At 31.6% G+C, this 16,143-nt stretch overlaps 1 protein-coding gene across 1 annotated transcript; it reads left to right on the top strand.

Moving 5' to 3' along the window:
- The first annotated feature begins 6,811 nt into the window (after window positions 1-6,811).
- On the top strand, window positions 6,812-16,135 carry for (cGMP-dependent protein kinase for). Its single transcript, XM_015930275.3, has 9 exons — window positions 6,812-7,024; window positions 7,112-7,539; window positions 8,155-8,605; window positions 10,011-10,273; window positions 12,982-13,062; window positions 13,406-13,653; window positions 14,622-15,053; window positions 15,409-15,608; window positions 15,669-16,135. The coding sequence occupies exons 2-9, from the start codon at window positions 7,115-7,117 to the stop codon at window positions 15,765-15,767; spliced, it is 2,199 nt and encodes a 732-aa protein (XP_015785761.1). The 5' UTR covers window positions 6,812-7,024; window positions 7,112-7,114; the 3' UTR covers window positions 15,768-16,135.
- Window positions 16,136-16,143: the final 8 nt, after the last annotated feature.

Below are 16,143 nucleotides of genomic sequence, written 5' to 3'. Positions count from 1 at the left end.
TTAAATTTCATTTTCCAGAATTTGCTTAAAGAGCTTTCACCCAAAAGAGTTTAGCAAAATGATTTTCGCCCAGTTGCTACAATCCCCGTACATCAGGTCATTTCGATCTGCCCTTAAATCAAGCTCTTTGAAGATAATAGCTAAAGAGCTTAAACTTGTCTATGCTCGATAATAATTATTGATGAACATCAAAAATCACTCATTTTATCACTTGATCGCACAGTTCTCTTGTCTTGGACCTAAACCATTTAAAATCCATGCTTCGAGAATGATATAAATGAATGTTTTCATAATTTCATTTGCCAGTGTTGTTATTAAATTGTATCTTTTCTTAACAGATTTTAACCAACAACAATCAAACATCTGCGGGATTCTTTTGGTACTATCCTCGATGAAAATTATTGATGAACATCAACAATCGGTCTTTTTGTAACAGATTTTAACCAACAACAATTAAGCATCTTAGGACTCTTTAGGTACTAATGTGGTTATTGGGGCCACTACCGTCTAGATTTTAAACTAATACAAAAAACAAATCCATAAACAGTGAATTGATCAAGTAACTAAAAATAGTTTGGTGGTTTTGATCAATTCATTTCAATGGGCCATTTGTAAATGATTGAATAAAGTTATGCGATACAGAAAGTATTGTACTTCAAGATTTGACTGGTTAACTGGTTCCTTTAGGATGTTTAGCGAGAATGGGTTAACTTTTTCATCATGGTTGAACTTTTCCTCGAAAGAGAAAACTTTTTGGATTTCATGCTTTTTGAAGCAATATTCATAATTCTTGTTGATCTTTTGAATTCAAGAAACTCATTTCCATGTTTCTTATTATAATTTGTATAAGTTATTAATAACAATGTAGTGGAGATAAAAAATATTAAAAATAACATCACGATCGTATATGGACCTCTGGAAACAACAATATAAATCTTCTTAGTAGATACAGCACTAATGACCACAGTATCTGCATATCTATCATTTCGTAGACTAACATCAATCTTAAAATGACCCGATCTTGTTAAATGCATAGAGCAATTGATGAATACTTCATTGCTTGTTATGTCAGTGCAACGATTATCACCAGCTTGGATAACTAGTTGCTCTTGATCTTTCTTATTCAGTGGTTTATCGAGTTTAATTGTTAGTCTTGTTGGTAAAGAAGGTTTGAAGACTAAAGGTGAAATTTGGATGATTTTAAAACAATAGTTGACTGTTAGTGCAGTCTTGTTTTTAGGTTGATCATCACGAGTACACATTGAATTTGACCAAATGCAGCCTAAATAAAATCCATACATAATACATTGAGTACAATTTTTTAGATTTGAACACACTTCAATGGGAATGAAAATGATTTTATTAGTTCCTTCCGTTACGTAAAGAACTCCCAGTGGATGTTTATTGATATGAAAATTCGCTTGTGTAAATGTTTCAGCTAAATTGAGCAAGTTTTTACAATTTAATGGCGTAGATGCATATTCACAAACATAAGTAAAAATAACAGGTTTTGTATGCATCATTAATGTGCCTTGATAAAATGGATGAGGCAGTGTGAAAAACTGAAGTTTATGCAACTCATTTGCTACAGAATACAAAGTTGTATCGAGAATATTTTTATATCCAGTTACATTGACACCGACATTTTTTGAAGCAAGACAGCTTTCATAAGAAGTAGTCTTACATTTATTAACTTGTGATCTTGAACCAGAGCCACAGGTTTCAATTAAAGTTTCTTCAAACAATGCAACAATATCGCTAATAGAATAGATTTGATAAATTTTTGTGTTGTTAGGTTGCAATTGTGTTGAGTGCAATTGGTAACGATCTTTCTCATTTCCCAAAGGTCCAAAAATGAAAACGAAAATCAAATCAATAATCTGATTAGTCTCCAATTCCAGTGGAATGAAACCAACTTCAACAAGACCTGAAATAAGTTCACTTCCTTGGTCGATACACAATTGTATTATTGATATCTTTTGAGTAACAGATTGAGGATTATCCTTTGCAATAATAGTTCCCTTTATTAGAAGGTACAATTTACTGTCGAAATGAATATAATCAGTCATTTTCCATTCTGGAAAGTACTTCCATTGGTCCTCAATAAACCAAGGTAAACATCGAATCACAGAAACCTTTTCATTTTTATCATCGAAATACAACAATTCAATAAAATTCCATGTATGAACTGGTTCTGTTAAATTTGGATTGAATATTTTTGGAACATGAAGAGCTTCATTATCACCAAAAGCTATTATTGAATCACTCAATTCACCAGAATATTCCATTTCCCCGATAATTTCTCGATTAATCAGAATATACGGTTTATTTTTATGGACGAACATCAAGCGCTCTTTATTGATATTGACCACTTTCCAATTGAGGATGTCGGACACATTAACAACACTTGTTGGTATATCAATTGTTATTGTTTTACCAGCCACATAAATACCATAAGATGTTGTGTGATTAGTAGGATTCGTCAAGAAAACACTGTCATGTGTTTTGTAATAAAAGGCTGTATTATGTTTGAATGTTCTGAATGAATATGTTAGTTCAATTAAAAGACAAAATTGAAAGATCCATATTAGAAGACGATGTAACATGATTATGATATGAAATATTATATAATTCTTGTTTCCACGCAAATAAACATAAACAAGTCAATATCCTTATATTGTATTAATAGCTAGTGAAAAGAAATAGATTTGTTGTTAAATTTTAAATTAAATTCAAAGTGAAATCGCAGCCACAATATTTCATGTAATCTTTCCGTAAAGCATTCGATGCTTCTTCAGCGTAACTTCAAAACAATACTGATCTAATAGGCAAGCCTTTGGATAGAGATTTTAACAATTAGAAGCGAATTTTATTGAAATGCTTGAACCTTCTGCCTTCCAAACACTTATAAACCCACTAGTCAACAAAATGGATTTCTATAAAAATAACGAGTTACGTCGATTTAGATTGATTTATTAAAAGATATAAAGTATTGTGGTAATGAAAATAATTTATTAATATCATTTTCCATTCTTAGATTAAGTCAACTAGTAAGGATGGAATCACTGCAACTGGGGCCGAAATTCAAACTAATTCCGTTTATGAATTAATTCAGTCAAATGTTATGCAGGAATAGCAGCTAAACGAGTCAGTGGAGTTTGTGGTCATCCTTATAATGGAACAACGATTCCATCTCTATCAGCCGGCAGAGTACGAAATCGCTCTTTTCTAACCCGTTTCATAGTGCTTCGAAGGCTTCCAAAGGGTTGTATTGCCGCAGCGACTTCATCTTTGTTGAAACGACCATCATTGAAAATTTGATCAGTCACCGCATCGTAAACTTCACGCAATTTCGGGTAATCTGACTCTTTGATAAGTTTCTTGGCTGCATCTCTGTGTTCATAACGAACAAGTTCGCCAATGTCAGGCTCATGACTATGTTCAGTTGATTTGATTAATGATGAACTTTGCATAGTTGCACTTGATTTGCAGTTTAATTTTATGCAATAAAAATATTCAGTTTCATTTACACACTTTTTCCGGCGGAAAATATAATTATCAATTACTAAAAGTTTACCTCCTCTCGACGAGGACACAAAACGAAAATTTGATTCACTTATTTAGGTAAAAATTGAGAAATGCGAAAGATGAAGTTCAATGACTGAGTTTAAAATGAAAAAGTTTGACAAATTATGTGCTAAAAAGTTCTTTATTTTATTAAACAGATTAAATTTCATTTTCCAGAATTTGCTTGAAGAGCTTTCAACCAAAAGAGTTTAGCAAAAATGATTTTCGCCCAGTTGCTACAACCCCCGTACATCAGGTCATTTCGATCTGCCCTTAAATCAAGCTCTTTGAAGATAATAGCTAAAGAGCTTAAACTTGTCTATCCTCGATAATAATTATTGATGAACATCAAAAATCACTCATTTTATCACTTGATCGCACAGTTCTCTTGTCTTGGACCTAAACCATTTAAAATCCATGCTTCGAGAATGATATAAATGAATGTTTTCATAATTTCATTTGCCAGTGTTGTTATTAAATTGTATCTTTTCTTAACAGATTTTAACCAACAACAATCAAACATCTGCGGGATTCTTTTGGTACTAATGTAGTTATTGTGAATACTCCCGAACTGGATTTCAAACTCATACGAAAACAAATCCATAAACAGTGAATTGATCAAGTAACTAAAAATAGTTTGGTGGTTTTGATCAATTCATTTCAATGGGCCATTTGTAAATGATTGAATAAAGTTATGCGATACAGAAAGTATTGTACTTCAAGATTTGACTGGTTAACTGGTTCCTTTAGGATGTTTAGCGAGAGTGGGTTAACTTTTTCATCATGGTTGAACTTTTCCTCGAAAGAGAAAACTTTTTTGATTTCATGCTTTTTGAAGCAATATTCATAATTCTTGTTGATCTATTAAATTCGAGAAACTCATTCCCATGTTTCTTATTATAATTTGTATAAGTTACCAATAAAAATGTTATAAAGATTGAAAATAGTACAAATAACATAACAATCGTATATTGACCTTTGGAAACATCAATATAAACCTTCTTAGTGGATACAGCACTAATGACCGCAGAATCTGCATATCTATCACTTCGTAGACTAACTTCAATCTTAAAATGGCCCGATTTCGTTAAAAGCATAGAGCAATTGATGAATGGTCCATTAATTGTAATGTCAGTGCAATGATTGTCACCAGCTTGGACAACTAGTTGCTCTTGATCTTTCTTATTCAGCGGTTTATCGAGTTTAATTGTTAGTCTTGTCGGTAAAGAAGGTTTGAAGACTAAAGGTGAAATTCGGATTATTTTAAAGCAATAGTTGACTGTTAGTGCAGTCTTGTTTTTAGTTTGATCATCATGAGTACAAATTGAATTTGACCAAATGCAGTTGTAATAAAATCAATACATAATACATTGAGTACAAGTTTTTAGATGTGAACACACTTCAATGGGACTGAAATGGATTTTATTAGTTTCTTCCGTTACGTAAAGAGCTTTGTGTGGACGTTTATTGACGTGAAAATACGCTTGTGCAAATGATTGAGCGGAATTAGTCGAGTTTCCATAATTTATACAATCTAATGGTGTATCGGTATATTGACAATCATCAGTAGAAAAAATTGGTTTTGTGTGCATAAATAAACTCGCTGTGATGTATGGATGAGGCAGCGTGAAAAACTGAAGTTTATGCAACTCATTTGCTACAGAATGCAAAAATATATCGAGAATATTTTTATATCCAGTTACATTGACGCCGACATTTTTTGAAGCAAGACACCTTTCATAAGAAGTAGTCTTACATTTATTAACTTGTGATCTTGAACCAGAGCCACAGGTTTCGATTAAAGTTTCTTCAAACAATGAAACAATATCGCTAATAGAATAGATTTGATAAATTTTTGTGTTGTTAGGTTGCAATTGTGTTGAGTGCAATTGATAACGATCTTCCTCATTGTTCAAAGGTCCAAAAATGAAAACGAAAATCAAATCAATAATCTGATTAGTCTGCAATTCCGGTGGAGTGAAATGAATTTCAACAAAACTTGAAATAAGTTCACTTCCATGGTCGATACACAATTGTATTATTGATATCTCTTGAGTAACAGATTGATTACTGTCCAAAAAAGTTCGCTTTATTAGAAGGTACAATTTATTGTCGAAATGAATATAATCAGTCATTTTCCATTCTTTGAAGTACTTCCAAGTGTCCTCTTGAGACCAAGGTAATGATCTAATTACAGAAACCTTTTCATTTTTATCATCGAAATGCAAAAATTCGATATAATTCCATTCATGAACTGGTTCAGTTAAATTTGGATTGAATATTGTTGGTACATGAAGAGCTTCATTGTCACCAAAAGCTATTATTGAATCACTCAATTCACCAGAATAATTCATTTTCTTGATTCTCTGTTGATTAATCAGAATATACGGTTTATTTTTATGGACGAACATTAATTGATTTTCATTGGTATTGACCACTTTCCAATTGAGGATGTCAGACACATTAACAACACTTTTTGGTATATCAATTGTTATTGTTTATCAGCCACATAAATACCATAAGATGTTGTATGATTAGTAGGATTCGTCACGAAAACATTGTCATGTGTTTTGTAGTAAAAAACTATATCATGTTTGGGTGTTCTGAATGAATATGTTTTTTGAATCAAAAGCCAAAATTTGACGATCCATATTAGAAGGTGAATAGGCATGGTGCGTTTTCACAGAAATATTATATAATTCTTGTTTACTTTAAACTAGCATAAACAAATGAGCTATAAATTAACAAATCCCTTTGATTTTTTTGATGAAACTTCATTAAAATACTGATTTTAGCAAGCTTTTAAACATAGAGTTTAACATTTGAAAGGAACGTTATTGCTTTGAATGAAAGTATGAATCTTTTGCCCTCCAAACACCTAAATATACAACAAAATAGATTCACGTTCAACTATCAATTTTGCTACCGCAAGATTGCATGGAAAGTTACAAGACGTTTCAAGAAAACCAAGAAAATGTTCAAAAAATTATTCTAAAATTAAAAGTGGAATAAACATGGAACTTTATCACAGAAATCAAATGAGATTATTGCATAAAGATTGATCGATGTCAAGTTATTTAACCAAAAAAAACAATTTGCAACCAGAACTAAAGATGGCGCCACTTTAGCTTTTAAAGGTACAAGCTCTTTAAATTATCTGTAAATTTACAAACAATCCCTATCTGTTGCTTGTTGCTCTGTTGCACATAAAACTGTATCTACAAGGTCTCACTCAATTTGTTTTAGTTGGGAACATTGGGAACTTGTTTATTTCGTTGCATTAGTTTCTTCTCTACTTTCCAGATAAATTTGTTTTTAAAAAATCATGTTTCATGTTTTTTTGTTTTTAAATCTTATTAAGCTAACCTACAGAGAAATTGGCTGTTTTGCACTTGTTTGATTCACTTTTTTTTTGCCAGATTAGTTGCAACATTGGATTAAAGTCAATTACTTTAAGGTAAGTTTCCTTTAATTTACCCGATTCCTTATCTGTTTTTTGATAATACAAAAATATTTACTTTATTCCTATACAATTTTTTTCAAGAAAATGTCTGATTCCAATGTTAACATGATGATAACTGATGTTAGCGCTATGCAAGATGACAGCAATGTTACCATGGGAGGAGCTGCAATTAATGGAAGCATCAATGGTGGTCCTACTGATCTTGAGGCTCTCTGTCAATCCCAGGCCAAATTGATTGAGAGTTTGAAATTAACTCTTGAAAAGCAGAATCATGAGATTCGCGAGATTAATAGTCAACTGGATATGTACAAATCAATTTTTAATGTTGGTTCTTCTCGACGAAGTCAAGCTGTTGATTCATTTGGTGTTCCTCTACCTTTCAATGTGCAACCTAAACAAAATCAACCCCGAAAAACTCGTCTCATGGGTATTTCGGCTGAACCACAAGCTTCACTTAGTTTACTGGAATTGATGGAAACCAAATTTGCGGAGTATCCGAAATCTCAAGCGTATGAATCAAATTTTAACATTAGACTTGCAAACTCTCATTGATATCACCTTAAGATTATTTCGCCTATTGAACTCAAATGTTTATTATTAACTATTTATGAGCCTTAGTTTAGTTTATGCTAGATATCAATTTACTTGTCCTAGAAAAGCCAAGCTACGAACTTTAGTTTTTTTTGTTGATTTATTTCTAACAATTTATCACCATTTGATCCAGATAAGCTGCTGGGAATATATTTAGCTTATTATTATAATTTATCCAATGTTACTGTTATATCACCGGCATCATTGAAGGCGGGTTCCCATCAACAGTTGAATTAGGTTATAAATAACAACAATTACATTCAACTGTATATATTAACATAAAAAAACGTAAGGGGATGAGAAGTGATGAACGAGTTAATATGCTTTGAAACCTATGACAGCCTATGAAAGATTGAACTATTTTTGATTTTTAAATTTCAATTACCTTTATCCGGTTATAACTAGATGAACTAATTGCAATATTTTCTTTTATCTTTTTCTTTCCTTTTAACATTTTTAACCTGGACTTTGTGGACAATTAATCAATGTGACTGAATATTCAATGGACACCAACACACATCGCTAACATATAGAGCACGTGATTTGATTGTAGCAGCAATACTCGAAAATGATTTCATGAAAAACTTGGGTCAACAGCAGATAGAGGAAATTACCGATGCCATGTCTCCAGTTAGTTATCAGCCGGATGATTTAATCATCAAAGAAGGAGACATTGGTTCAGACGTTTTCATTCTCGAAGAAGGAAGGGTTGAAGTTAGCAAAGAAGGTCGAGTTTTGCACACAATGGGACCAGGAAAAGTATTTGGTGAATTAGCTGTGCTATACAATTGTACTCGAACTGCGTCCGTTAAGGCGATTGGTCTGTGCAAGCTGTGGGCAATCCATAGGCAATGTTTCCAATCAATCATGATGAAAACAGGCTTAATTAAGCAAAAGGAGTACATGGAATTTTTAAAGACTGTGCCAAGTTTCTCAAAACTTCCTGATGAACATATAACCAAAATAGTTGATGTTCTCGAAGAGGTATATCCATCTACTCTAATTTACTCATTACTTTTTATTCATTTAACACTTTCATCAGTCTTCCCTGTATACCCGTCACGTTACTTGCATCAACAAAAATCATGATGAAGCTCATGTGTTCAATCAACACTAGGTTAAGAAACGATCACTCTGTCTCCATATGATTTACAAGTCATGTCAAGGAAACAAGTCTACCAACAATTATCCTGTTATCTTTCTCTATTCCAAAATTTAACCATAAAACGTTACTTTCAACTGCTATTAGATAATATTTAATTTATTATCAATATGTAGTATCTGATTAGTGTTTAGCTTAATTGAATTTTCAATTAATTGAACCTTGAGGATGATGATTCAATGCTAGATTTTCATTCTCTTTCATTATCTATTTTTACATTTAAACTAGAAATTTTTCTCCAAATTTTATCACCTTGCGCCTTTCCACTCAACTGTCCATTGTTAACACCAGTCAACACCTTAAACACCAATTATTCCCGCCGAACTTTAATGTCAGCCGACCTCATTGATTTGAATTTCAGATGCAAATAAGGTCATGAAATTACTGTAATTGAAATTAGGAAGTGATTAGAGGTCAAATACACTTAAAGTTGCTCAATTTTCCCCTCTCTTCTGTCTTCTTTCTCCTATCTTTTGCTCTCTCTCTCTCTTTCCAAATAGACTTACCTTTTAGTCATCTCAGCTCATACCTTTCTTTCGACCTTTCCTCTTTTCACTTTAAGTTTTCTTCCCTAACTGTCATTTTTTTGTTGTTTATTTATTTGTTCAGCGTGTTTTCCATCCATCTATTAATTTATTATTTAATTACTTATATATTTTGTGTATATTTTGGATTAACAACACTTGCCAAGCTGATAGGCTGCAAATTTTGGTCAACAAAAGATTGAAATAGAGAGATCTCACAATAGACCTTTTACCCTTTGAGACTTTTAGGTTGACCATTTGTCACAACAAAGTAATTTTCACTATTATTTTTGGACTTTATCTTATCAGCTATTGAATATTCCAGGATTGACACTTTTTACAATTTAATTGATTTATTGTCATTGATCATCACTTTACATTAACAAAGTTTCAATCTCGCAAACATTTCCGTATTCACTTTTCATGATCTTTATTATGATCACTGAGTTGACATATAGTCAGATTAAGGTTTTAAATTTTTCATCATATGTTTGTCTATCATTGACCTCAAAGTTTACCTTTCATCCGATACCAGATGAGGTTGACAATCAAATCATATTAATCATAATCATCTTAGATCATTAAACCATCTCTGTCATTATTTTGATTGTTTATGGTTCTTTAGTGTCACCCATTTCCCCGTGTTCACTGCACAATTTTGACTCTGAATTTCATTGAATTTTTCTTTCTCTTCTCTTATTAGGCTGTTTATAAACAAGGAGATTATATTATACGACAAGGTGCCAAAGGAGTTACCTTTTACATTATCAGAAAAGGAACCGTTCGAGTGACAATCAAAGATCCGGATGAACCTGGTGACTTAAATTCACCGCCGGGAGAAAAATTTATCCGTACTTTAGGCCGAGGTGATTCTTTTGGTGAAAGAGCCTTGACTTCAGATGATATTAGGACTGCCAATGTTATCGCTCATTCTGAAGACGTTCATTGTTTGGTAATGGATAGAGAGTGAGTAAAAGGACTACTTGATTGATGTCTAATCAACAATCAGATTGACAAATTTTTACCCAACAAATTTACCCAACTCATAACCTTTACTCAAACCCAAACTGGTTAATGGTTTGAATAGCAATTTTGATCAGATTTTTTCCATCATTCCATGTAGCCATTAACTCTATTTGTCATTTGGTTTGCCAACGAAGCATTTTTGTCTCACTAGACGTTTCCTTGATAAACCATTTATTTGTATTTTGATCTTGCTAGTTATTTGTATGGTAACTTCAGAGTAGATATAAACAGAAGGTACTCAGAAGACAGATTTTCAAGATATTTTCTCTCTTTTATTTTCGCTTAGATTGCTAATTAAGACAGTCTCATCATTTACATCACAATAAATGGTAGGAAAAAATCTTTCCTGATAAAGTATCATGAAATAATAATGTAGACCTCAACACACCTCCTTATTCACTGATTTACCCGTGAAAACCTGCAAAGCTACAGAGAGCAATGTCTAACATTACAGTTGCCATTGGTTTTAAAATTAATTTATAAATAGATTGTTGTCTATCAACAACTTGAATTAATATTTTTCGACCCAAAAGTTGCTTATTTTTCTTCTTCTTTTTTTCTCACTATCTTATCATTAGCAGTGTTAATTCACTTTGATTATCACCATTGCCATTAGATTACTTGTTGTTTTGAGGTTTTCGTATCATTGGATTCAGTTTTTACCTTCTTCGATGCTCCAAGTTGATTGTTTTCAATCTCTTTTGTTATTTACAATTGATTAGTTACATGATTGATTTACTTGTTCACCATTTTCATTATCAATTAATCTGGTTAGTTTTGATGTAAAACATTCAATTCACACTCCAATTTTTTGTACAACTGGTTAATCTTAATGGATTTGTTGTTTACACCATTAGACTTTCTGGTCAATGTTTAGTAAATTCTGGTTATGAGTGTTGATTCTATCAAATTTACCAGATTGTGATTCAAAATAGATTATTTTAATTTCTAATTTTAATTTTACCGGCTATATTTAGTTCATTTCCTAGTAAATGCATTTCCTAGAAAGTGAATTTGCAAAAGCTTTCACCATTGCAAGTAAAATTATCAGATTTACTTGAATAATGATCACAAGACTTGATGTTTAAACATGGCTCAATGTTATCCAATATCTGTTAATTATGAATTGACACTCTAATCAATTAATCATGATAAAAACTTTCTCAATTTCATCAAAGGCAACACTAAATTTAATCAAATTGTGTAACCATTTCTGTAACTGGTAATATATATCAGTTTATTGATTGTTTCACTCTTTATGTCTATTGCTCTTCAAATTATCAAATGAAGATAACAATCAACAAAATTAAGATAATCATCTAAACTCAAGTCATTTGTTGCCAGAATTGAAATCTAACTTTTCATCTTAAACTGAAAAACATTGATCCATTGAAGTTACTTAAGTTCAGTCATATTTTTTTCATCGTTATCTTCATCTTTGGAATCATTTTGGTTTTCATTTTCAAACAAAGAAACTCATTATATAACATTAGTTACCAACAATTAACCTCAAATAAACTATTAACCTTCGCTGTTGCTATCTTATAACTTATTCAAGAGCATGTTGTCACCCCATTGCTATCATTTAATCAGGTTTTTTTAAACCAAAAAATTCATCATTCACAAACTTGCTTCAGTCAGAATCATGAGAATCATGACTGCGTCTAGTATTATTTAGCTTTTTGATCAATGATCATTAGCTAAATCATAAATTGTCTTAACAATGTCTTAATCATTCGCTGTGTGTTCAATGGCAATGTTTAACCACATTTGAATTTTTTGGACACTTTTTGCTTCCATTATCTAACATCAAAAGCTTGACTCAACCATCAATATCGTATCATAATATTATCATAACATCATCATTATCATCATTCACAATCACTTTCACTTTGATTTCTCCTTTCTTCTATCATCTTTTTTACCTGTTTTCATCTAGGTCATCCCTGTTGATGATAATTTATCAATTAGTTTCTCTTTTTTATTTACCTTTATCATTCTAATTATTACATTTCAATATACAGTCAATTCAATCTTAAAACACAATTTCATTTAACCCACCAATCAACCAACCAACTTTGCTTTTAAATTGTTTTTCCTACCAATCATTTGCCAAGTGTAAAAACAATATCACACTGAGGTTAACTCTATTTTTTACATTATTTATTATTCCTTAATTGACTCACCATAATCTCAACAATCTCAATCTTTCACTCAACTCTATCAATGATTTATTTTTGTTGATCCATCTCACCTTTTCAATTTTCACATTCTGTCTATTCTCGTGAAACTTTTAACTCATCATCTTGTGTATATCAGTTCATTTCTTGTTTGTTTACATACTCAACTTTGCAACTCTGTAATGACAGCTTTATCCTGTTTATCTAATAGTGTTCATTTAGATCAACTAGTGCCCAATGACAATAGGCAAACTCAAAGACCTTCAATTAATCTAATTTTATCAGCATTTCTCAAAGTTTCAGTGTTTGCTATTAAACTCATCATAAACAGATTACCTGGGTTAGTGGTTAAAACTATCAAATGACCCGATCGTCTCCATTTGTCTTGAACCATTCACCATTTCCAATCAACTTATATCAATCATTGCCTTATAATTAATTGTGTCTTCTTAATTTTCTCATTACCAGGTCATTTAAGCAATTGTTTAACAACCTCGAAGATTTCAAATCCAAACAATATGATGACTCAAATCTGCATCTCCGTCAAAAGTAAGTAAACATTTCTCTATGTGTTGACTAGCAAAATCAAAAGGAAAGGGATCCAAGCGGAATACATTTTTAAAGTTACCTTTTAATTACCTCTATATTGACCTCATTACAATTTAACTTAAACTAATCTTGTTAACCTAAACTCTTTCTCTTTCCAATATCATCTTATTGCTGCCAAATGATTAGAGATCATAGAAAAGGTACTTCATTCAGTGGTCATAATCTCGTTTTTCTTGCTCATTTTGCGTTTTTTATTTACATTTTTATCATTGCTTTTTTGTTACATTTTATTTTGCTTTTATTTCAATGTCAATTAATTTTCCTTGTTTCTATTCAATTTCAGGTTAGAGGAACAGTTTGAAGGAATAAACTTATGTGATCTTCGAGTAGTTTCCACCCTTGGTGTTGGTGGATTCGGACGGGTTGAATTGGTTACCCTTGTAAATGACAGTGATCGCAGTTTTGCTCTAAAAGTGATGAAGAAAGCTCAAATTGTTGAGACTCGACAACAACAACATATTTTAAGTGAAAAGACAATCATGATGGAAGCTAATTGTCCTTTTATTGTTAAATTGTTCAAAACTTTCAAAGGTATTATCAAAGGTTGAACCAGGATCCATGCGAAGCATATTTCACCAATTCCATCATTTTTCATTTGATTGTGTGCTTTTTCAATCAATTTTACTTGCTGCACAAATTTTGAAGCTTAGTTTAGTCACATGATGCTCATTCATTTTTAGACTTGAAATCAACTCTTTTTCATCAATACCTGACAGAAATCAAAAGTGTGAACATTTTTATTTCTTCAGTTGAATCAATAATTCACAGGAATAAAAGATGTTGCTTGGAAACACTTTTTTTAGTTATAAGATAATGAATCAAGTGAAATTGAATGAACAGCGTCAACAAGATTCATACAAAATTATTTGAAAAAGATGCAATCTTATGAAAATTTGACATTTTTGCATTTTTTAGCTTCAAAATCAGATTATCTGAGTTGAAAGAAACTAAGCTTTATTTGTAAGCTTTTCAGCTAATTCATTGACTTGATTAACTGATACAATTCACTTTTATAGAGTTAGATTTGCAGTTTTTAATATTTTTTGTTGAAACTCATAATTGTGTGAATGTCATCAACCTGTTGGCAACCTTTTCATGTCAACTATCTGTTAACTTGCCAATTTGTGTAGACAGTCAAGATTTCAATTTTGATAATTCATCTTTATTTCATCTTTTGATTTCTTTAACCTTAACCTTGCCATTATCATGAATTAGAAGAAATTTTTATTGTAGAATTAATTTGTTATTAAATTTAACTCTAGTCCAACTCTTATCCTTTATCAAGACACATTCATCTGCTCATCGTAAGCCATTAATATAAACTTATTGATTAATCTGTTTCTAATATCTAACCAATAGTTCATTGACTCGCCATTAATCATAGTTTCATCTGGTTGATGTTTATATTTTTGTTTCAATGTTGATCATAATCACAAGCTTCAATCTTTTTTTAATACTAAAATCCTAATTCTTACATTTACCTTTTATCTTCAATTTAGATTCAAAGTACCTTTACATGTTAATGGAGTCTTGTCTTGGTGGGGAACTTTGGACCATTCTTCGCGATCGAGGTTACTTCGATGAACCCACAACTCGCTTCTACACCTCATGTGTTATTGAAGCCTTCGACTATCTCCATTCACGTAACATCATTTATCGAGATCTCAAACCTGAAAATATGCTTCTAGACCGATTTGGTTATGTTAAACTAACTGACTTTGGGTTTGCCAAAAAACTTCATCCTCCTGGACGTAAAACTTGGACTTTCTGTGGTACCCCTGAATATGTTGCACCTGAAGTTATACTTAACCGAGGTCACGATTATTCGGCTGATTATTGGTCCTTAGGAGTTCTTATGTTTGAATTATTGACCGGTACACCGCCTTTTACTGGCCCTGATCCAATGCAGACATATACGATAATTTTGAAAGGTAAATATGGAAAAGGTGACAACAATTAAAGAAAGAGTTTCTTTTTTCGTGATTTGCCTTTTTATCTATAGAGACAGTTTTATCAATGAAAAACACTCAGGATCAATTTTGCCATCTTAATCAAACAAAACTCATGTTTTCGATTAATCTTTTAGCAATTGTTGAATTATATTTATCTGCTTATTTCACTTACACTATCTTTTCAAAAACATAATGAAAGATACCATTGTAACTATAAAATGTTTCAATGAATTCCTGATCATTTACCTTTGTATCGAAGATTCATTTATTGCTATCAACTGTGATCTTTCTCATAAAAACTAATGTTTATTTTATTTTTATGTTAATCTTTTAGGAATAAATGCAATCGATTTTCCTAGGATGATATCCAGTAATGCAAATCATCTAATCAAAAAACTGTGTAAAGACAACCCATCTGAACGTTTAGGCTATCAAAAAGATGGAATAGATGATATTCGTAAACATAAATGGTTCGATGGCTTTTACTGGGAAGGTCTCAGAAATAGAACCCTAACACCGCCGATAGTTCCTGCTGTAAGTTTTAATCGTAAAATATTCTAATGTTCAAAATACTAATTTTTTGTATTCTTTCAGGTTCGACATCCAACAGATACATCTAATTTCGATAATTATCCTGCTGAGACAGATCCTCCTCCTACGGACGACAACAGTGGCTGGGACGAGCAATTCTAATCTTGTTGATTCGAGATTACTTCAAGAAAAAATATACATATTGACCAGTTAACATTTCGCCATATATATAACATTTTTTCATATTTTGTTTTTTCTTTTGATGTGGCTTCTATCATCTTCCCTTGCCTTCCTCATTCATCTTTCACCTATGAAATTGATCAATGATTATGCCATGCAATCGCCTTATCTCTCTGCCTCTTTACCCTCTCTCGGCCACTTTCACTTGTACTTTTCAAATGGTAGTCATATACATATATATATACAAAAAACGAAATTTTTTCCACAAATTAGAAATTGAGCAAAAAAAAATGAATTGTTTTGCATTCCTCTATATCTGTGAATAATCACCATGTTTTGAAACTATTTTATCTAATTT

This window comes from Tetranychus urticae, chromosome 3 (assembly GCF_039701765.1).
Source record: "Tetranychus urticae isolate SD_2017Ah chromosome 3, NJAU_TeUrti_SD_1.0, whole genome shotgun sequence".
Taxonomy (NCBI): domain Eukaryota; kingdom Metazoa; phylum Arthropoda; class Arachnida; order Trombidiformes; family Tetranychidae; genus Tetranychus; species Tetranychus urticae.
The sequence above is the reverse complement of the archived record's forward strand: the minus strand, read 5'-3'. Positions and strand labels throughout refer to the sequence as shown.

Coding starts and splice junctions, on each gene's coding strand:
- for (XM_015930275.3), top strand. CDS start 7,115: ATGTCTGATTCCAATGTTAACATGATGATAACTGATGTTAGCGCTATG. Junction 8,606..10,010: donor TAGTTGATGTTCTCGAAGAG/GTATATCCATCT, acceptor TTCTCTTATTAG/GCTGTTTATAAACAAGGAGA. Junction 15,609..15,668: donor CACCGCCGATAGTTCCTGCT/GTAAGTTTTAAT, acceptor GTATTCTTTCAG/GTTCGACATCCAACAGATAC.